The following is a 22798-nucleotide window of genomic DNA, read 5'->3' as shown; positions in this document are numbered from 1 at the left end:
ATAAAAAAAAATTACAAGAGTAACATCAAAGATCACAGATCACCACAACAAATGTAATAAAGTTTGAAATATTTCAGAAATTACCAAAAACGTGACAGAGACATGAAGTGAGCAAATGCTGTTGGAAAAATGGTGCTGACAGACTTGTTCAACACAGGGCTGCCACAAACTATCAGTCTGTAAAAAATGCAGTACCTGCAAAACCCAATAAAGGAAAGTGCAATAAAACAACATGTGTCTGTAAATAAGATACATTAATAAAGGTAGCTGCACTGAAAAACAGAGAATGGTATAATAAAGGGACCAACGTATAAAGGAATTCCTGAAACAAATAAAGCAGACGGATTCTGATCAACAGAAAAGCTGATCGTCCCAGACAGGAAAGATAAAGGGCTCCATGAGAAGCGGACGGGACCCCAACCAAGCCCCAGTGATCACCCAGAGGCAGAGTGGCAGAGAGTGGGACCGAGGGCAGGCTGTGAGGCAGGCAGAGGGCATGCAAAGCTCCCATGAAGGTCAGGCCCAGAGGTAACTGCTCGGAGCCCCACAAGTTCCAGCCAAAGACGTAAGGATGAGAAAAAGCATATCAGAAAGACTCCAAATTGCCATTCTGTGCAGACAGGATTTTGAAATCAACAGAAAAGCTATTAAAAAAGAGTCCAGTAAGATGGCAGATAAGATAAATATTCAAAACAACCAATTAAACACAAACTCTATATAATCAGGGGGAAAAAAGGTATTTTTCAGAGTAGCAGTAAAAAATATAAAAATGTAAATACAAACTATAATACAGCTGGAAATTAAAATCTTTGTAAATTAAGACCTCTCTGAAGAAAATTACAAATCTCGTTGCAGGGTGTTTTAAAAAATCTCAGCAAGTGGAGAAATGCCATACTTCTTTCTTTTTTTGATAGGAAAGAAGTGGATTTATTTAGAGAGAAACACACTCCACAAAGTGTGGGCCATCTCAGAAGGCGAGAGGCCAGAAATGCCATATTTCTAAGTAAGAAGATAATACTATAAAGATAATGATTCTCCCCAACTTAATCTGTACATTTAAATTAAAACCCCAAAAGGTTTCTTTTGGGATTCTGAAAAACTGATACTATGAATTACCTGAAAAAACACAATCAATAATTTTAAAAAAAATAAGAATGAAAATGCCCTATAATCAAAATTTACTGCAAGGTTAAAAAGAAGGCTGATATCAAAAGCAGAATACCATTTCCACACTGATCAGATTAGCAAAAGTTAAAATTTGATGATGCCCAGTGATGGCAAGAGCACAGAGTGGCACTTACATATATTCTAAGTGGGACTGAAAACTGGTAAACTTTTTTGCAGGTCAAGTCACATCATACGTTGAAACTTTTTATGTTTTAAAAAATTTTTAATTTAATTTAATTTAATTTTGTTTCTAGAAGCTGCACCACGTGGCATGTGCGATCTTAGTTCCCTGACCAGGGATCGAACCTAAGCTCCCTGCACTGGAAGCACAGAGTCTCAACGACTGGACCACCAGGGATGTCTCATATATCGAAACTTTAAATGCACATAACCTTTGAGTCAGTAATTGTGCTGAGAACTTACCCATCACTATACTTGAAAAGCATGCCAGGATACCTGTTTAAAGATGTTCGTCGCGCCTTTTCTTTGTAATAAAAAAAGAAATGGAAATAACCTAAATATCTACCTGTGGGGACTTCACAAGTAAACTCCAACACATCTGCATGTAACACAGTATACTATGGAGCTGTTAAAAAGAACGGGGTAGATCTGCAGGTGCTGCTAGTGGAAGACTTTTCTAAGGTCTATCAGATGAAACAGCAAGGGGTGGAACACTGCAAACAATTCAATCTCACTGAAAACGTTTACACTGGTATATGCGTAGGAATATTTTGAAGGAATATGTGAAAAACCATTAACAGTGGTTGCTTTTGGAAAGAGACATTAGAGGTGGGAGAGGAGAGGGAGACTGCCTTTTCATTTTTTAGATCCCTTTCTGCTGTTTTGAACTTTTTATTTGCATAATGCTAAAAACTGTGGTTCCTTCCACTGTGGTACTGGCACAGGAACAAACAGATCAATGAAACAAAACTAGATTTCCACTTGTGTGTGTGTGTGTGTGTGTGTGTGTCTGTGTGTGTGTGTCTGTGTCTGTGTGTGTCTGTGTGTGTATACACACTAGTATATATATTCTAATATATATTTGAATAAATGATAAACTGTTATTCATCTGGAAATAATAATATAGTTAGACTTTAGGTCATCAAGAAAACAGAAACTGGGACTTCCCTGGTGGCACAGTGGTTAAGAATCCGCCTGCCAATGCAGGGAACACGAGTTCGAACCCTGGTCTGGGAAGATCCCACACGCCGCGGAGCAACTAAGTCCGTACACCACAACTACTGAGCCTGCGCTCTAGAGCCCACGAGCCAGAACTACTGAGCCTGCGTGCCACAACTGCTGAGGCCCGTGCGCCTAGAGCCCGGGCTCTGCAATAAGAGAGGCCACTGCAATGAGAGGCCCATGCACCACAACTAGGATTAGCCCCTGCTCGCCACAACTAGACAAAGCCTGCACACAGCAACGAAGACCCAACGCAGCCAAAAAAAATAAAGAAAGAAAATAAAATAAAAAAGAAAATCAGTTATGCATCCGGGGAAAAAAAAACTCAAGTTAAATTCCCTAATTCACACCTTATACCTACATAAATTTTAGAAAAAAATCAAAATTTAGAAGAAATAACAATGAAAGCACCTGAATTAGATAAAGAAGACCAAGGGATCAGAGAGATTACTTTCTACATTATATACTTCTGCACCGTTTAATTACTTGCAATGACTTTTATTACCCATGAAAACAAAGACTGTTCCACTGCAGGTTTGGGAGTAGGGAGATATGGCCAAGTTTTAACAGCATGGAGCGTACAAATGAAATAAAATCAGATACTAAGAGCAAAGCCAGCCTGTAACTAGGCCCTACTCTTGGTTCCACCTCCTCCTGCAGATGAGCGAGCGCTCTCTCACGGAGGCACGATGGTCCCCTGAGCAATTCACTCAGGAGGAAGCCAGGCGAGGACCAGCACAGGATGTTAAGTAGACACTACAAAACAAAGTCCTGGTCTTCTCCTCTCCCACCTTGTTCCTGTTTTGGTGACCTCCGTTTTTCCACTTTTTACATTTGTTCTGGGGTGCTTTTCTGTGGCCTCATTTGAAATAATAGGCCACATCTTAGGGTCTGAAAATGCCAAACTAGGAGCTGCTTTCGTACCACTTTCCCCAAGATATACTTCGTGGAACACCATTTTGGAAGATGTTAACAGAAACAGCAGGAAAAAAGCACTCTTAGGCAAATAAGGCTGGGAAATGCTGCATAACTGCATAACCTCCTCTTGGGGGGCGGGGGGGGGGTGGGAATCACAAAGTATATTGTATTTGCATATTAAAGGCACTTCTGTAAAGAAAACAGTTTTATTTAATACCAAATGTCTCCCAAGTTTCATTTTTGCACAATGCACAGACACTTTGGGGACAATGTATGGTTAAAAAACAACATTCACAAAACGGTGTGCTAGGTTCTGCTCTCCATCATCCTAAGGAAAAGCAACCCACAGGACACCCAGTCTCTAGAAGCCTCCAGGACTGGCTGGTACTCTCTCCCAATGGATGAGGAAGCTGGTCTAATTTTCTTCTTCCAGTAGACTCTCTGATTTCAGCTGGTCCTTCCTTATTCTCTCCAAGTTCAGTTGTTGGTATTTTCTTTTAAAAAAGCCACACTAAAACAAAGGAAGGGAAGCCCGATTACAGGCCTAACCTAACCATCTGCTTTAGAAAACCATCTACCTGCTTGTTGCCATAATAGCCCCCATGCTCCTCTGCTTCCTCTGAATCTCTCCTGATAACCCAATCCTTCAAGACCCGTCTTAAATACTGCCTTTCCTGTGCTCAGTCCCCAGTCAGAAGAGATTTTCCACCTTCCTCTGAACCCCCAGAGCACTTTAACCTTTTTAACTTAACTAATTCTGCAAAGTACTACAGTTTCAGCTGTATTGGGTCATATATCTATGTAAAAGTACTCAGCCTACTGGGCTGAGGGTAGAAAGAGATCAAGTACAGCCTCCTACACATCAAGAAACTCACAACCTAGTGAGAAGAGAAATAACCGGAATATAGTGTGACGACTGCCCCTTGGAAGGGTTTCTAGAGGGGAGCTCAAAGGAAAAGCATAAAGCTCAGCTCAGAGGACTCAGGAATCTCTGGGCTGAGTTTTAAGGGAAGAGTGAGAGCAAGTCAAAAAGAAGGAAAGGGCTTACGGGTGTAGAGAGCCTAACTGCAAACACAGAGACACGAACCTATTTAGTTCAGTGTGTTGAGAAAAAAGCAAGACTTAAAGGTGGAGAAAGTAGAGGCCAGAGTGGAAGGTCTTGAATAGCAGTGAAAGAGTCTGAACATCAAAACAGGGGAAGGAAAGGAAAGGACTTAAATAGGGGAACGACAATCAGGTTCATTTTAGGAAAATATCTCGGTACTCCAATTCTTCAGTTAGATCTTTATCTTTTTCAGACAGAAACTGTCTTACTCATTTGCCTCAACATGCCTGTGGCTGAAGGAAGAGGGAAAGGTGGTCACGAGGCCAGGGAAGCTGCTCTAGGTCAGGGGCTGGCTGTCCTAAGGAGGACTGTGCCCAACACCAGAACCTTTACGAACATGAGTGGAACCGACCTTGACTAGGATGACTATAATCACGATCAAAACCAGAAGGCCACCAACACTGCTTTTAATAATGAGAGACAGAGAATACGCCTCCTCATCTTTCAGGAAGATGACAGTGATCTGGAACAAAACAAAGAGATCATCCAATAAGTCAGGTAAGGCAAAATGAGAAAAAAATTTCACGTTATTTTAAGGAGCAAAATGTGAGAACTTGGCAACATACAGTGTATTGATCGAAACTGATGACAGGGAACTTCGCTGGTGGCGCAGTGGTTAAGAATCCACCTGCCAATGCAGGGGACACAGGTTCAAGCCCTGGTCCAGGAAGATCCCACATGCCGCGGAGCAACTAAGCCCGTGCACCACAACTACTGAGCCCACATGCCACAACTACTGAAGCCTGCACGCCTAGAGCCCGTGCTCTGCAACAAGAGAAGCCACCGCAATGAGAAGCCCACGCACCGCAACGAAGAGTAGCCCCCACACGCAGCAGCGAAGACCCAACACAGCCAAAAGTAAAATAAATAAATAAATAAATAAAAATACCAATGGAGTTTTTTAAAAAAAGTGTACACACCAATGGTTTTTAGTATATATATATTTAAAAAAAACTGATGACAGTAAAGCAAAAAGCTAAACATTTCCTGATGCAGCATCTAAAATTATCTGATGAGATTTGTGGTTTCTGCTTCCACATGTAAGGAGCTTGAGAGTCACCACTCCATGCTAACAAGTAAAAAGCTGAACAAACTGAAAAATCAACAATTTTTGGATCCCTGAGAGAGCGGAGGCCACAAGGCAAATTGCTGCCCCCAAGAGCGGAGGGAGAGACAGAGAGACTGACACAGAGAGCAGAGGCTCACCAGCACCAGGGAAGCAAAACCTGAACTGCAACTGATGGGCTGCTGGAAGCGCAGTGCTGACAACCCTGGGGCTTACAAACTCTAGGAAACCCAGTCGCGGGGCTGAGGTTTTCTCCAGGAGCTTGACCAGGTTCCCACAGTAAACACTGGAGAAAAAACCCTTCATGCTTCCAGCAGGGGGAGGGGAAGAGGAACCATTTTGAAATAAGCCAGAGAACCCTCATCTTAACAAGGCCTGTCCTCAGGGGAAACTAGTTAACTAGCCTAACCTGCTGGGTAATATCAGAGCCTAACTGTCCTGGGGGAAGGGAAGTACCCAACTCAAGCCCACTCTAGCCATCCTGTCCCACCTAATGGGGTCAAAAAAGACTGAGAAACAGGGGTGAAGTTCGCAGTCCAGAGGCACAGGCTCACTAGAAGACTGAGGCCTATCACAGAACGACAGCACACTGCCCCTCCCCAACACCTCACCACATTCATGAAGGTCCGTCTACAGCATTTCCTTCTACCTGGTACAGCGTGTCCAGCTACCAAGAGAAAATTACCAGGCATACCAAAAAGCAAAAAAACACAACTTGAAGAGACAGAGCAAGCTTCAGAACCAGACACGGCCAGAACGCTGGAATTATCAGACCAGGAATTTAAAACAACCATGATGAATATGCTAAGGGCTCTAACGGTTAGAGCAGTCAGCACACATGAACAAAGAAAACGAGCAGACGGGCAATGTAAGTGGACAGATGCAAATCCTAAGAAAGAAGCAAAAAGAAACGTTAGAGATGAAAACCCGCTGTAACAGGAAATGAATGCCTATGATGCGCTCATTAGTAGACTGGACATGGCTGAGGAAAGAATCTCTGAGCTACAGACAGCAACAGAATCCTCGAAAAGCAAAGAAAACAAAAACTAAAAACAAAACGAAAGAAAAAAAAACCAGAGCACAGTAAAATTATCTGATGACCAAAATATTTTATACAAACTATTTTGGTCTCTTATCTAGAAGAGTTATGTCTGCCAGGAGACTGTGACCTTCTGTTTGTGTGTGTGTGAGAGACAAGAGAGCGAGAGAGGGAGAGAGCAAGAGAGAGCGAGCGAGAGGGAGAGAGAGCGAGAGAGCGAGAGAGCGAGAGAGCGAGAGAGCGAGAGCGAGAGCGAGAGCGAGAGAGGTTCTATTAAGGAGCCTCTGACAGTTTAATAGAGGGTCCCAACAAATTAAGATCTCTAGGGTTTAAAGAACACTGAAAGACGGAAAATCAAGATTCTACATCCAGGTATGCCCCAAGCTCACATCTTCAAAATGATTTCTAAGTCCCTTCCAACTCTGTTCTGACAACTCTTTTTGATCTTGCCTAATGACTGATAGGACATTTTCTGACATGAAATACATGACAAAGATAAGGGTCTGCTCTTCACCAGACTAATGTCAGTGACACAGTAATAAATGCAAAATGGCGTCCATGTGTACTGTTGAAAAGCCCTTCCATTAGAAGCCACCCCAGCGTTGCTGTCCAGAGGCTCTCTCCATCCCAGGGCTCAAGTGGAAAACCCAGGGGACGTGCTTCCCAAGTGAGACCCAGACATGGTCCTCCCAAGTTGTGCCCAGCACACAGATCACGGCCAGAAGGCCATCAAGACACCTCTGCCTGCCCAAAACACTGAATTCCCTTCATCCAAGTGTTCAAGCACCAAGGTCAGGGATGCTTCGGACAGAATTTCTGTATGGGATGGAAGGCTGGACAAATTTACCTTTGAGGCCTCTTCCAATTAAGTCATAAACACTTCCAAGGGCTGACCCTCCAGGCACTGTTTAACTCATATAAGCTGAACTTAAGTTCTGGGCCTTGGGAATAGCGAGGGAGCAACGCAACAGAGAAGAACAGGAAGAGAGCTGTTTTTTTCCTTCATGGAAGAGTAAAGTGGGGGCAGCGGGGAGTATGGGGAGAAGACTTGAGAACCTGAGGTTTCAGAAAGTAATGAAAGGAAGTCCCAAGATGACAGTAATGTAACATGTCAGGTTTGAGTAGAAGTACTCCTATTTCTCAAAGCCTCCTCCTTTTTTCCTCTTCCAAAACCACAGGTTCCTAAAGTGCCCTAAAGGTGTCCTAGTAGAGGTGAAGGCAGAAGCAGGACACAGAATACCCCGGCTTGTAGAAAACACTCTTGGTGGCCCACCCAACAGCCATTCTCTCCTTTCCTAGTTTGTTCAGAAGTCATGACTGGTCTAAGCTGATCATGACAAAGTCATCCCACTTTGCCAGTGACTGACACAAGATCTAGTTCTCACTAATAAGTTACAAGGACATTATCTGCTAGGAGTTTTTAGGAAAATTGTCCTTGAAAAGGGAAGGCTGAAATTCCCTGGCAGTGCAATGGCTAGGACGCTGCACTTCCACTGCAGTGGACATGGGTTCAATCCCTGGTTGGGAAACTCAGATCCCACAGGCCACACGTAGTACAGCCAAAAAAAAAAAAAAAGGAAAGAAAAGAGAAGACAAATGAGGAAAAACTCCTTTTGCTTCTGACCTCTTGGCTTCCTATTTTGTATACTGCCATGTGAAACTGTATCACTGGGAGAAGTGGAAAGTGGCAACTTTGTGGCAGCCACAAGGGAAGGCGTCCCCAGCACACGGAGGGTAGAGCACAAGATTCAAAGGGGCCAGCCCGTTGACACTGGTCTGCCTCCCTCACTGGATAAACAACAGAGGCCTTTATGGTACATGAGTGCTAGTGTCTTGCAGCTGAAATGTAAATACTTTGCTTGGGGTCCTGAATTTTAAAAAAGGAAAATCACTGTGGGATCTCTATGCTATAGAAATAAAAGCATCAGTAAGTAAAAGGGGGAAATTTATACATAAATTATTTAAGAATGTGCATGTAAGAAACTGTTAACAGTAATTCCCTTTGGGAAGAGGGAATCAGGGGTGTGGAAAGGGGGAAGTAAAGGAACCATTATTTTTTGTTTGGGACCTTTGTGTAAGGCTTGGATTTTCTTGCTTTTCTATTTAAAAAAAAAAAGTCTGAGCAATGGGATAATGGGGCACTTTCTTCCATATCATTTTCTGTATTAGAAATACTTAAAAATAAAAGGAAATGTTTTTCCTGACATGTTTGGAGAACTGCACCTTTCCCCTCCTCCAGGGAGGAAATCAGAGGACCTAATGCTTAGCGATCCAGTCTCACCCTCTTGACATTCCCTCCGATACTGAATCATGCCTAACTACAGAGCTCACAGATGGACAATCTCTGACACCGGCAGCACATCTAGGTGAGTGTCAACAAGAATGACAACTCAGGGTGGCACACACAGTATTCGGCCCACAGATCACAAAGGTCAGTCTGACTTGCAGTCATTCTTCTGCAAAACGAATCCAAGAGTTCTAGTACTTAGTCTAAGACTCATAAAAAAAAATATGCATTCCTGAGTATTGTAACTGTGCAACATTGTAACTGAACACTGATACCACACACTAAGAAGAGAGTTGTTATATACCCCCTCCCCCAAAATTTCTCACCTAAGAAATTTAAAAAAATATACATTTTCAAATCAAAGTATATATAGCTGTTGATTCCAGCCTAGTTATTTCAACTGAGACTTCCTCTGCTTAGGCCTCTTATTCAGTTGCCTCATTTCAGAGACAGAAAAACTGAGGCAGATGCTGAGTAACTCAAGGTCACGGAGGCAGTTGCTGGCAGAGTCAAGATCAGAGGTGATAAGACTAAAACAGGAAGAGGGCAACAGCCAAGTGTCTGTACAGGGGCGCTGAGGCCAGGCACAGTTTTCCCAGGACATCACCCAGAGAACGAGAAGACAGCCAGGGATTACCTTAGTTCTATGGTTCTCTGCATTGAGCCCCTCATATAGAGATTTGTTGAAAGATATTTCCCCAAGGATGTGCAGCTCAGTCACATCTCTTCGTAACTATAAGATGGGGAAGAAAAAAAACAAAACACATTTTAGACATGGACTTACTGTTCTTTTTTTTTTTTTAAGTTAACTTTTACAAAAATTTTATTGGAGTATAGTTGATTTAAAACAGACAGCACTCATCATCTGCCCCTTTAAACGTGCTCCTTCTCCAGTACTTCCTCAGCAATCACAAAGTTACCCAAGCAAGACACCTGCAGTTATACCTCAACTTCTTTTCCCTTATCCTTTACTTCATGCTACACCCTCATTGACCTACCCACACAGCCCAAGTCAGTTGTTGGTGATTCTTTTTTTTAGCCTCTCTTGCACCTGCCCCTTTTTCTCCATCCTCATTGCTACTTCTTCAGCTCAGATCTCATCATTCTCACCTGGATCATCACAAGACGTTAAACTAGACTTTAGTCCCTACTTTTTTTTTTTTGCGGTATGCGGGCCTCTCACTGTTGTGGCCTCTCGCGTTACAGAGCACAGGCTCCGGATGCGCAGTGTCAGCGGCCATGGCTCACGGGCCCAGCCGCTCCGCGGCACATGGGATCTTCCTGGACTGGGGCACGAACCCGTGTCCCCTGCATCGGCAGGCGAACTCTCAACCACTGTGCCACCAGGGAAGCTCTAGTCCCTACTTTTGAATGAGTCATCAGGTAAGGCCTAAGAGGTAACATGTGAGTTAAATATAAGAAGAAACCACATACATGAAGATCTATGAGAAAAGCAATGTCATGCAGAAGGAACAGCAAGTACAAAGATCCTATGGCCAGAACAATATTGGCAAACTGGAGTATAAAAAGCAGGGAAGGGCTTTCCTGGTGGCACAGTGGTTGAGAGTCCGCCTGCTGATGCAGGGGACACGGGTTCGTGCCCCGGTCTGGGAAGATCCCACATGCCGCTCTGGCAGCTGAGCCTGCGTGTCCGGAGCCTGTGCTCCGCAACGGGAGAGGCCACAACAGTGAGAGGCCCGCGTACCGCAAAAAAAAAAAAAAAAAGTAGGGAAGAGGCGAGTACTAGGAGATTAAGTTGAAGAAGCAAGCAGAGACCAGATCATAGGGTGCCTTGCACACCACTGAAAGAGACAAATTTTAATCTAAGTGTATTCAAACTTTTATTAAAAGCAGATAAGTGGCACAGTGTTTTCTTTTAAAACATAGCTGTTATATGAAGAACGTTTGTAGAGGGTATGGCAAAAGCAGAGGCAAGAAGAGCAGAGAGAAGGATACTGCAATAAACCCAGTAAGAGGGGTGGCCTGAACTACAACAGTACCAGTGGAGATGGAGAGAAGTGAGTGGATTCAGAATATACTGGTGGGGGTAGAATCACAGAGCTTGCTGCTGGTACAGATACGGAGATGTAAGAAAAGGAGTCGCAAGTAATTCCTAGAATTCCTAGTAACTAACCCGAATAAGTTACCCTAGTTAGTAACCCTCAGTAAGTGGGTAAGCAACAGGTTGGGATAGGAGGTGGATCAAGAGACCCGTTTTGGACATATTATATTTGGAGATGCTATCATCCTTCTTAGGGTAACAGTAGGATAATCAGATCTCAAGTACCTGTTCTGATTGACTCAAGGAGACCTCTGCAGCCACGGTTACATTTTCTTTATCCGAGGTGATGTTACAGCTCACTGAATGCCATTCTTCCACATGCTGGAAGAAGGTGTGTGTTAGTTGGCACAATTCCTCTTCGGGTGGAAAAGCCGGGAATTTTAACACTTGGCACACAGAGCACCTCAAGGTCCCGGAATAGAGGGTGTGAGCAGTTTCTGCGGTCACTTGGCTCGAGCAAAGCCGCAACCCTGGCAAACGTGACCCAGTGTAGAGGCTAAGGGGCGCCTTGGGACCGCCCCGCCTGTGCTTTCAGGGGAAACCTCGGAAAAGTAGAATTCGTGCGTCTCATGTCACCCGCTTCAGGCCCTCTCCCTCCCTGCCGCCCCGCCCTGGCCTCTCGGACGACCGCGCTCACCTGAACCAGGTCGCTCCCACAAACGCGCTCCGGACTCTGGCTGCACACAGTGTGAGCCTGAAACAAGACCCATTCCCGCGACGCCTTGAGAAAGCCAAACCGCCATAGTTATCCGCCCTCTCCCACTTCTCGCGAGACCCATCGTGATTTGCGGGTGCGAGGCAGGGCGCTAGGACCCGGCGGGCGGGTCTGCGTCTCTAACAAGTCTCGCGGTGTTTCCATTTGAACCGCCTGGCGGGTGTCGGCGATGGCGGCGTCACTCCGGCGACCCGAGAATCGCCTCTTCCGAACGTATGGGGTAGCTGGCGGCGGGGGGCCGCGGCGGCGTCCGGGCCAGGCAGCGGTGCAGTGGTTCCCGCCACAAGACCAGAAGCGTTTCTTCAGCAGCAGTAGCAGCGACGCCAGCGGCGGCGGCCCCTCGCCGTCTGTCGTCTCCGACGATCCTGACGACCCCGACTTCCCCGGCAGCCCGGTGGGTCAGCGGCGGAGGCGCGCTGGCGGCCGACTCTCCAAGGACCGGCCGAGTCTGATCGCGACCCCGAGACGCCTGAGGCTGCGACCGCGGTGCCCGCAGAAGTGCAGCACCCCCTGCGGGCCGCTCGGACCGCCGCCCTTCCCCAACGGCCACCCGGGCCTCCTGAGCCCGGACCTCAGTGTGTGCGGCCAGCCCAGGGACGGCGGCGAGCTGAGCACCAGTGCCTCCCTGTTGAGTTCTCCGGCCTCTCCCGGCCCCGGGTCCCCTGCGCCAGGAGACAGCATCTGTACCGACCCCTCCGCCTTTCTGGATGCAGCCTCTGAAGCTCCGAGCGGCCTCCACCTCCCAGAAGCCTCCCTGGACCAGGAGCCTCTCCCCTGTTCCCAGGAGGCAGAGACAGCAGGAGGCAGGCTCAGCAGGTTGGCCCACCAAGCCCGTGCCAGCCTCAGGTCAGCTCTCTGTAGCTTTTTGGACTCAGGAAATCCTGAGGATTCTGAGCTTGGGCCAGATGGGAAGAATATGCGGGAGTCCTGCTGTGACAGGGAACTGGTGAGGAGGAGGCTGGAGAGCCCAGGTTCACACAGCACGGGCAAGCAGAGGGCCACGGACCAGGACTCCGGTCGAGAGGCCGGGTCTCAGGAGGCTGTCCAGATAGAATACGGGGAGGCCCGTGGGTGCAAGCGCGGTATGGCACCTGGGAAAAGCAACAGGCCTGAGAGAACCGGGCCAAGCCGGAAAAGGAAGCATCAAGAGACAGCAGAAACCTCCCTCCACCATCACCACCACTTTAAAAAAGGCCAAAAGATGCAAAAAGATTCACTCGTCACCCAGGACCTGACGCGTTTACAGAATGCCTGCTCTTGGACCAAAGCCAGGGCCTCCTTCAGCTTGCACAAGAAGAAGACGGTGACCGCCGCGTCACAAGTGTGCAGCATCTACACCGTTGCCAGTTCCCTCTCTGAGTCCCTCATATCAGAATATTCAAACCTTCCTGTCACAAACAGAACAAACAGTGCCCTGTACCCTTGGCACTTCTCCTCCATATATTTGCTCACCCCCTTAAAGACACTACATGCCACAGACAAAAAGGCATCCGATGCAGAAAAGGTTTATGGGGAATGCAGTCAGGAGGGTCCTATCCCCTTCAGCGACTGCCTTTCCTCAGAAAAACTGGAATGCTGTGAGAAGATTGGGGAAGGGGTGTTTGGCGAAGTGTTTCAAACAGTTGCTAACCACACACCTGTAGCCCTAAAAATCATTGCTATTGAAGGACAGAAGTTAGTCAATGGAGCTCATCAGAAAACTTTTGAGGAAATCCTGCCAGAGATCATCATCTCCAAAGAGTTGAGCCTCTTGTCTGATGAGGTATGCAACCGTACAGAAGGCTTCATTGGGCTGAACTCGGTACACTGTGTTCAAGGATCTTACCCTCCCTTGCTCCTCCAGGCCTGGGATCGCTATAACTCAGCCAAAGGGTCTGCAAATGACCGGCCTGACTTTTTTGAGGAAGACCAGCTCTTCATCGTGCTGGAATTTGAGTTTGGAGGGATCGACTTAGAGCAAATGAGAACGAAGCTGTCCTCCATCGCCACTGCAAAGAGCATTCTGCACCAGATCACTGCGTCCCTTGCAGTGGCAGAGGCATCGCTGAACTTTGAGCACCGAGACTTGCACTGGGGGAACGTGCTCTTAAAGAAAACCAGCCTCAAAGAGCTCCACTACACCCTCAATGGGAAGACGAGCTCCATCCCCACCCGAGGGCTACAGGTCAACATCATCGACTACACCCTGTCACGCCTGGAGCGGGACGGGATCGTGGTTTTCTGTGACATTTCCATGGACCAAGACCTGTTTACAGGAGAAGGTGACTACCAGTTTGAGATCTACAGGCTGATGAGGAAGGAAAACAACAACTGCTGGGACGAATATCACCCTTATAACAACGTGCTCTGGCTACACTACCTCACAGATAAGATCCTGAAACAAATGACCTTCAAGAGCAAAGATAACACCCCTGCCTTGAAGAAAATGAGGAGAAAGATCAAGCATTTCCATGAGACTATGTTGAACTTCAGCTCTGCCACAGACCTGCTCTGCCAGCACAGTCTGTTTAAGTAAGCTGGGGTTGCTGACCGCTCCCAAAGGAGAGGGCACAGGTCTGGAAGCCCCTGATGCCGTTTTTAACCTCTATCCCCACAGCAGGGTGGGATTCCTGTTCTTACAGGTTTCCAGTCAGCTTTTCAAACAAGAATTTTGTTTCCAAGTGGAAGCTGAAATGTTTGTTGAAATGTTTAAACTTAACAAATATTCTTTAAAAATAAACTATACATGAGAACAAGTGTTTACAACTGAAAAGCCCTCTTTCTGTCAGCAGACTCCATTTTGTAAATTCCTTTCCCCATTTTCCTTTTTGAGCCTTGACACTTTATGTAGCCTGAGCAGGAAAAAAAGCCCAAGGCCTCAGCTGTCAAACCGATCAGAGCCTGTTGCTGTAGGTGTCATAAGGCTGGCTTTGACAGACGAGGAGCCAGCTGAGAGCAAAGAGGCCGTAGCAGAGCAGAGTCCTAGGCAGACAGACTGGAGGGCAAGCAGGAAGGAGGATGGTAGGCAGTTTATAGGGAGAAGTGCGAGAAATGCCACATGTTTATCAAGCTCATTTGCCAGTCACAAAGAGAAGCAGAATTTATCGATGATTTTCAAATGGAAAATAAATTTCTCCATGGCTACTCAAAACGTTTGAATTTTGCTTATTTTTTCATCAAGGGAAGAAAAACTGGAATGTCGTTTTAAGGGCTGAGTGGTTAATATTCCTTGTGAACATGACTTTGGTAATTTACTCCTAAAATGTGTTCCCAGGTTAACTAATCTTTTTCTACTCCTTTTCTAGAGTTTTAGTTTTTCTACCTTTGAAAATCCACAGTCACTCTGGAAAGAGATGTGATGGTGATATAGAACCGCCTCTATGTACCTGAGTCTTGGTCAGGTTCTTCACTCTTATGACCTGGAAACCTTGTAATTTAACTGGAACACAAATTTGCAGCTGGAACTCGGCTCCAAAGAGGTTCTCCCCATGTATCTGCAAAATAAATCAAAGCGGGAAGTCACGGCTGGTGTTGCTTTGCCACCTGTGGCTTTGCAATGACAAGCACAGCACTTACATTGAAGAGGAACTCCTTGTGGTGCGAAAGCCCCTGGCTTGTGTTCATGTACGTCACTGATGGTCTGCATTTGAGAGGACGTGGGTTAGGCCTCAAGGCCCCTTTCTCATTTTAAAAAACCTCAATGCTACCAACTGGATACACTAGGACAGAGGGCACCTGATCCTTAATAGGGATCAAAGCTGAATATCAAAATGTAAGGTGGTGGTAGGGCAGTTGGGATCAGGTTAGAATATTCGAATTCTGTATATTTGGGCTGGTTCTGTATCTAATTATAATGCCTTAGAGTGGCCTTACTTTTTTCCTTCCTTTCTTCCCAATCCCATAGCCCCTCTCTTCCCTCCTTAGCATCACATCAGTTCCCTTTTGTATCAAGACCAGTTGGCACTGCTCCTCCTTTGATTATGACCATGGGGTTTCTAGGACCCAACTGTTAGTGCCCTAGACGTCATTGGGCGCCTGGGTTCTAAGCAGCCTCCTCTCAGGGAAGGGCAATGCCCACATCTACCCTGACCACAAGTTCCACCCACAAGAGAAAATGCCTGAAGCTGTCCCGCAGGTGTGGGCCCCTTGGAAGTACTTACTTGGGAAGAACTGCAATGAAGGCATGTTTGAAATGAAGGCTGTGGGTCTTACTGACCAAAGACCTTCTTTCATTGGAACTAGGAAATAAGAATGTCAGTTTACAGCACACCTGCTTTGTACACATGGCTTCTTACCTTGGCTTCCTGGGATCACTGGGGGTCAGACAGAAAAGACTCTGGGAGATAAGCAATTAGAGTGCAGAAGACGCTCTAGGAGACCATACTTAGAGAAACTGATTTTAAAAGGGTTTCTCAACCTTGATAATATTGACATTTGGGGCCAGATAAGTCTTTGAGAGAGGCTGTTCTGTATATTGTAGGATGTTTAGCAACGTTCCAGGCCTCTACCCACTAGATGCCAGTAGCACCTGCCCCAAGTGGTGCCAGTCAAGTGTCTCCGGGCGCTGCCCCTGGGGGCAGAACCACCCGTTTGAGAATTTTCCCAACACCGTACCCGACTCTACCCCAAACACAGAGGTTTTGCAGAAGACAGAGCTTCTCTGAAGTTAAATGAACCAGAATTAGAGCTCCAGTCCAAAGCTCATTCTTCCAGACCATACCATAGTTTTACTTTGTCAGTAAAAGAACATTTTAAATATCTTCGATAACAAGAAGGGAAAGCCAAGTCACAGCAGGGACACACGTGCCTTCTCACGGCTCACTGAGGTTCCCCTTCCTGGGCAGTGAGGGAGCCAGAGCTATTATGCACGCACATGGGAGGGAGGCTTCTTGCAGGGCTACAGGCTGGGCCTGCTGTAACACAGGCATTACTTACTTGGTGACTGTCACAGCGATGTCGGCTGTCCTGTTTGGAAAGGCACTCTCCTCCAGCTGCCAAACTAATGAAAAGTTTGCCTGTTTAAACAAAAAACAAGGTCACTTGATTCCCCTTTATACCACTCACAACTCAAACTGCTTCCTACTAACTAAACAGACCTGGGAAACATAATTCATACTCATGTTTTTGTAGCACAGCATGCTTCAAGGTCCGTTATTCCACGTTAAGCCTCACAATGTCAAGATGGAGTAAGCGGGGCAGACAGGATTATTCCCCTTTACAGTTGAGGAAGCTGCTTCAGAGACTTCCCACAGCGCAGAGCTCATCAGTGGCAGATCAGGGCCTCATAACTTTGGGTCTGATGCTCCTTCCATACTGCACCCAGCTTCACTCTGCTGTACTGGGGTGTGTCAACCATTTATCTGTGGCTGTATCCCTCACCCCCACCACTCCCCACTTTCAGAGCACGCTTGGCCGCTCTGAGCACTCTAAGAGAAGTGTGGAGACTGCAACTGAGATTCTAATGAGACTGGGAAGTAGAAGACACCAATCCCAGGGCAGTGAGAAGAGTCAGCCAATCAAAACAGACTCACAGATGACCTCTTGAGTACGGGGTGACCGATCCTGCAGTTCATGACCAGGACAGAAGCAGTTGGCTTAGAGTCATCGCACTGAATGTCTGGAGAAGGAGGCTGTTAACATAAAAGACGCTGTTTTTGTTTTGTTTTGTTTTTGACATTGATTTTAAACGGCAAAAAAAGGAGCAGTTTCCTCACACCAATTCAACATGCCAGACGCCCTGCCAGGAGCAAGGGACACAAATAAATCAGACTCTGTCCTTGTCTTCCTCACAAGCTGGGCAGTAAGGGCCCAATGCTAGATGGTTGAGGAATTTAAATACAAGGCCTAAGGAGTGGTTCTGTGAGAGCAGTACAGAGAAAAGCAGTAGAGAAAGATGAGGTCCAACCAGGAGGATTCAAAGTCTTCATGGGGAAGGAGACATCTGAACTGGGCCTTGGCCCAATGCAGATTTCATGTACTGAGCCAGGCTGGAAGGCCAGCATGAGCCCAAGCACTGCCATGCAGCCTTTTTCAGCCACGGTTCCTCATCCAGACCACTGAATACAGAAAATGACTTGAGTAACTACTATTTTCTTAATTCTCCCAAGGATGCTGCATCTAGTTCCATTCTAGATGCTTAGGAGATCATGGCATTCTTCTCATGTAATGGATGCTGTCTTAGCCCAGATAGCCTCAGACCACTAGGGACACAGTCGTAGTATGACAAAGCCAGGTTTGTTGACTCATTACAACGAGGAAAACTGCACTGTGGTGTATCTCACCAAACAAAGGAAAAGACAGTTATTAAAGGATTCTGGGGAAAGGTGGAGTTCAGGGGAAATGTAGACAAAGCAGTGTTTTGATAGGCCCAAACCAAAGCAGGGCTGCGTGTAAAAGGCCACTCAGCATCAGGGCTGGACTGCAGAGTGGACTCAGGGACCCATGTCCTTGGAAACTATTAAGGTGAATGTGAAAAGTTATGTCCAGAAACATTTTATCTGAAGCTCCAAGCCTCAGACGGAAAATGAGAGTGCTTCTCTTTGTCAAAGTGGCTTGGACTCTCCAGGCAAGAGTAAGATGGTTTCATAATTACAGATAGAACTTCGAACAGCAAAGTTTCTGACTGCCTATGATGTTAGGGAACAAAATTTCTCAGTGTTACAATATTTTACAGCTGCAGGGTGTTCTTGGGAGAAATACTGTTTCCTAGTATCTTGCAGCTGGCTTTGAGTCTGTGCTCCCAGGCTGATGAAAGGCCAAGCAGACTCTTACTTTCCAGTCCAAGCTACTTTATTAGAGGTTATTTCTCTCTCAGAACTCTAGTTAAGAAAGGCTGCAAGGGGACTTCCCTGGTGGCGCAGTGGTTAAGAATCCGCCTGCCAATCAATGCAGGGGACACGGGTTCGAGCCCTGGTCCAGGAAGATCCCACATGCCACGGAGCAACTAATCCCGTGTGCCGTAACTACTGAGCCTGCGCTCTAGAGCACGTGAGCCACAACTACTGAGCCCGCGTGCCACAACAACTGAAGCCTGCGCACCTAGAGCCCACGCTCCACAACAAGAGAAGCCACCGCAATGAGAAGACCACATACTGCATGAAGAGTAGCCCCCGCTCACCGCAACTAGAGGAAGCCCGCGTGCAGCGACAAAGACCCAATGCAGCCAAAAATGAATAAATAAAATAAATACATTTATTTAGGGGCTTCCCTGGTGGCGCAGTGGTTGAGGGTCCGCCTGCCGATGCAGGGGACGCGGGTTCGTGCCCCAGTCCGGGAAGATCCCACATGCCGCGGAGCGGCTGGGCCCGTGAGCCATGGCCGCTGAGCCTGCGCGTCCGGAGCCACAACAGTGAGAGACCCGCGTACCGCAAAAAAAAAAAAAAAAAAAAAAAAAATTGATTTAAAAAAAAGGCTGCAAGCAAAAGGAGTGATTAGGCAGCAAAATAGCACCATTGAAGATTTTTAAAGCAGAGAATGACGTGATTGGATCCATGGCATATAGTTGGATTGGGGGGCGCGGATCCATCTAGTTAATAATCATTTACTGGATGGACCAGGGTGAGGCCGGAGGCAGAGTCAGGAGGTTGCCGTAACAAAGCAAGTATGCCAGAAGGGAGAGCCACGAGCAGTGTGGTTCCCAAACGCTGTCATAGTTACCTTTTGTATCCTCTTAAACTGCAAGTTTCTGGGGTAATTCAAAGCCATGCTTGTCATGTAGGAATCTTCCCCAGAGTTAGTTAGGCTAATGTTCATGCTCAGCTCCTTTGTGAGACCCACCACCAATTCCTGCCTGCACAGGGTAGGCAAATAGATAAATGTTACCAGTTTATTTAATCTGTACAAACCTCAGTGCAATACAACAGCACCTTTTAAACTAACTCCTTAGATAAATTGCTTAAAGGATACATTTAGCCTAGATTTTCTTCCCCTCAACGTAAGCAAACATCTGGACTGCCATACCTCAGCTGCTGTGTGACATGACCATTCACGTAATGTTTACCATGAGTCAAGGACTGTGTTAAATGCTTCACACGCTCAGTTAATCCTCGTAATAACCCTATGAAGTAGTACGGTTGCTATCTGTTCTATAGAGAAGGGATCAGAAGCCAAGGGAGGCTAACTGACTTGCCTGAAGTCCAGCAGCCTCAAAAGGGAGTTGGGAGAATTGGATCTAAACCCTCTTTCTACCACCCACGCACTGTGACCCCAGGCAACGTACTTCGTGACCCAAATTCATCCATCTCACGTACATTTACAGAAGACTTTCTCTGTGCCAGACACCCTGCTCGACATGGCAGAAATAGCACACGGGGGACAGATGCTGCCCCTGCCCCTGTCTTGGCCTCAGCCTTCCCACCCACAACATCATCCCGGCCCTTCCAATTTAAAGGCTGTGGGTTAAAACATGAATCTGTTCAGCCTGGAGAAGACTTGGGGACGTGTAAGTGCTTCTTTCCATCTGCTGAGGCACCATGGGGCCCCTCAGTAATTGAGACCTACAGGGAAACATATTAACAACAAAGAAAACTTTCTAACCCTCTGAAAGGTTCAAAGATGGAATGTGCAGCTCTCGAGAGTAACGTGACCTGTGTCTTGTTGTGTTGTTTTTGTTTTTATCACAGCTGAGAAAAGGATAGATTGGAGGGCTAGAGGGGGCAGAGGCAGAGCTTGTGTGGGGATCCATCTGGGAGATGATACAGGCCTGAAATCAGACAGTAGTAGTGGGGATGGGCAGGGGGTAGAAACCAGAGGTGATAAGGCCGTGCTTGCAAGCAGCACAAAAACGAGAGAGGAGTCGAGGATGCCTCCTGAATTTCCAGCTTGGATGACCGAGTGGGGCTAGTCGTGAGGGAGAGAACACAGGGGGAAGACCCGAGGGCAGAAGTTGATCAGATGGGTTCAGTCCAGGGCATGATGAGAGGTGCCCAGAGGACAGGAAGGCAGAGATGTTGAAATGTCAGTAAGGCATCCTGTTCTAGAGCCCAGGAGAGAGATCTGAGAGTCACTGGAATATTTACCAGGGGTTCTCAACCTGAGGGCCGGGGCAGTTTCAGAGGGCCCCAAATGCAAACACCAGTGGATGCAAGTTGATCTTCTAGGGAGAAAGCTCTGTAGCCTCCCTTAGATTCTTTAGGAGATCCATGTTCACAAAAACGGTCAAAGCCATTGAGACATTTGGTTGCTAAGGATTAGGTTCAATACTTTTGAAAAAAGAAGAGACTGCTGGCTGTGAACACTAGGGGGTGACGTAGGGCCAGCTGTTTCACTGTCTACTTCACAAGGACGTGGCTGGGAGGGCTTTCTCCGCTGTAATTAATTCCCTGTTAGAAACAACTGCGTCTCCTTGTTAGGCTGGCTTCCAAAGCACTCAAAAGCCTTGAATTGGATCCTTAGTGACTGAGAGGGGCAGCGCTAAGCCATCCACATCTGAAACACAAGTCCTGCAAATGTCTATGAGAAGGCTTACCAGGACTCAGAGAACAGTGCTCTTCCCCAGAGATGCCAACTCCGGCCAGCTGGCCATCAGTGCCATGTTACACACACAGCACTAGGAGTCAGGGAAGGCATTTTAAAACCACCACATGTCCAAAACCAAACTCATGATCTCTTCCTCCCCACCCTGCCTTCCAAAACAATTCTTCCAAAAGCTTCCCTAATTCAGTTCTTGACATCACCATCATTCTAGAATGCAGTGCGGTCCAACAGAACTCTGGCAGTACTGAAAATGACCTGTTCTGCGCTGTTTAATACCACTAGCCATATGCGGGTCCGGAGCACATGAAATGGGCCCAGTGCAACTAAGGAACTAAAATTTAATTTTAATTAATTTCAATTTAAATAACCAAGTGTGACTAGAGCCTATTGTATTGGACAGCACAGTCCTAGATGCTCAGGCTGAAGCGTTGAAAGACTTCTTAGACCCCTCTCTTTCTCTCACTCCGCACATCCAATCTGTCATCCAATCCTGTGGGCTCTAACTTCAAAATATAACCACTTTCATTGCTACCACCCTGGCCTAAGTCACATCACTTCTCACCCGAGTTCCTACAGTAGCTCCCTACCATTGCCCCGCCTCCACCTTTGCTCCTACAGTCTACTCTCAACACAGCAGCAAGAATGATCCTGTTAAAGTGCATGGTCATGTCATCCCTCTGACTTCTCAGCTCGTGGTAGAAGTCCTCATGGAGATGCAGCCACGTATGACCTTTCCTCCCCTCACGTGACCTCTCCCTCCCTCAACTACTGCAACCATGCCGGTGTCCTGGCTCTTCCTCCCATCTCCAGGGCATTTACAGGTGTTCTTCCTTCAGACACCCGCAGAGTTCATTCCTCCACCTCCCCTTGCATGCACCCAAATGTCACCTTCTCCGTGAACATTCTCCTGACCACTCTATTTAAAACTGCCACCCCACCTCCCCCCGGCATTCCATCCCCCCTTCCCTGCCTTCTTTCTCTTCATAGTATTGATACATCTCATCAACACAAAGTTGACTTATTACCTTCTCCCCCTAAAAGCACCAGGAGGGCCGGGATTTTTGTGTGTTGTTTACTGATGTACCTCTAGCACCTAGAGTGCTGGGCACAGAGGAGATGCTCCATAAATATGCAATGGATTAAGGAATTTGGTTAAGAGGTGAGCCAGGGAAGAGGTTACCTCTAACTGAGGTGGTCCTAGGAGTGAGAGACACTGAGTTAACGAAAATAGCGTTGTCCGGGATGTCCAGAGACCTGGGTGTAAGTCCACCCAATGATCATGTGACCCCACACAGGCCCTCAACTACTGAGTCTGTTGCCTAATCTATAAAATAGGAATACAAATTTCTGTCTTGCGTCCCTCACTGGGTGGGTGGGGAAGCAAGAGATAATAAGTGCAGAAGCCCTTTGTGGGCCATGAGGGGAAGGGGGAGGAAGTGAGCGGTCCATCCTGGGGAGGGGTTTGCCCAGGTAAGCCTTCAGGAGGAAGTTAACTGCAGAAACCGTGACGACTGGATTCAACTCACTGAGAGAGGGTGGTAGCCAACTGCAGCTCAGCGACACAGAACAGCTTATTCTTGCAGGCCTTCTCGTAGGGCAGCTGTAACCAGACAGAGAGGGGCAGGATCAGCCCAGAGACCCCGCCATCCCCGCCTTGCTTCATGATCTCCTTAGCACATTCCTGTCCCTCCTGCTGACTCTGAGAAGTGCAGGTGAAGGCTGACAGGCTGGGGTTGTGTCCACAAGGCCGTGAGAGCTGTGACTGTGACATTCCTTGGCTTGTCAGGGATGGGGATGTGCTTGG

The 22798-nt window shown here is 46.9% G+C and overlaps 2 protein-coding genes across 3 annotated transcripts in view; one reads left to right on the top strand and one right to left on the bottom strand.

Moving 5' to 3' along the window:
- Positions 1-3420: 3420 nt before the first annotated feature.
- ITGAE (integrin subunit alpha E) overlaps positions 3421-22798 on the bottom strand; it is a gene marked incomplete at its 5' end in the record, with an annotated part of 58630 nt that continues 39252 nt past the window's right edge. The window contains 12 exons of one of the 2 annotated variants that reach the window (XM_082678743.1): positions 3421-3778; positions 4725-4835; positions 9402-9497; positions 11052-11147; positions 11464-11520; positions 14907-15014; positions 15097-15160; positions 15681-15758; positions 16456-16535; positions 17052-17150; positions 19177-19309; positions 22521-22594. In XM_082678743.1, the coding sequence (XP_082534869.1) occupies positions 3683-3778; positions 4725-4835; positions 9402-9497; positions 11052-11147; positions 11464-11520; positions 14907-15014; positions 15097-15160; positions 15681-15758; positions 16456-16535; positions 17052-17150; positions 19177-19309; positions 22521-22594 (1092 nt within the window). In that variant the 3' untranslated portion in view covers positions 3421-3682. The remainder of the gene's footprint in view (positions 3779-4724; positions 4836-9401; positions 9498-11051; positions 11148-11463; positions 11521-14906; positions 15015-15096; positions 15161-15680; positions 15759-16455; positions 16536-17051; positions 17151-19176; positions 19310-22520; positions 22595-22798) is intronic. The other variant, XM_082678744.1, reaches the window with a different exon arrangement.
- HASPIN (histone H3 associated protein kinase) lies at positions 11711-14972 on the top strand (the record flags this gene model as incomplete). The annotated part of the gene is made up of 2 exons (XM_082678745.1): positions 11711-14052; positions 14826-14972. 2 exons carry the CDS (start codon positions 11711-11713, stop codon positions 14908-14910), a joined length of 2427 nt encoding a protein of 808 aa, XP_082534871.1. The 3' UTR covers positions 14911-14972.

This window comes from Grampus griseus (genome assembly GCF_964374135.1).
Source record: "Grampus griseus genome assembly, chromosome: 20".
Taxonomy (NCBI): Eukaryota; Metazoa; Chordata; class Mammalia; order Artiodactyla; family Delphinidae; genus Grampus; species Grampus griseus.
The sequence above is the reverse complement of the archived record's forward strand: the minus strand, read 5'-3'. Positions and strand labels throughout refer to the sequence as shown.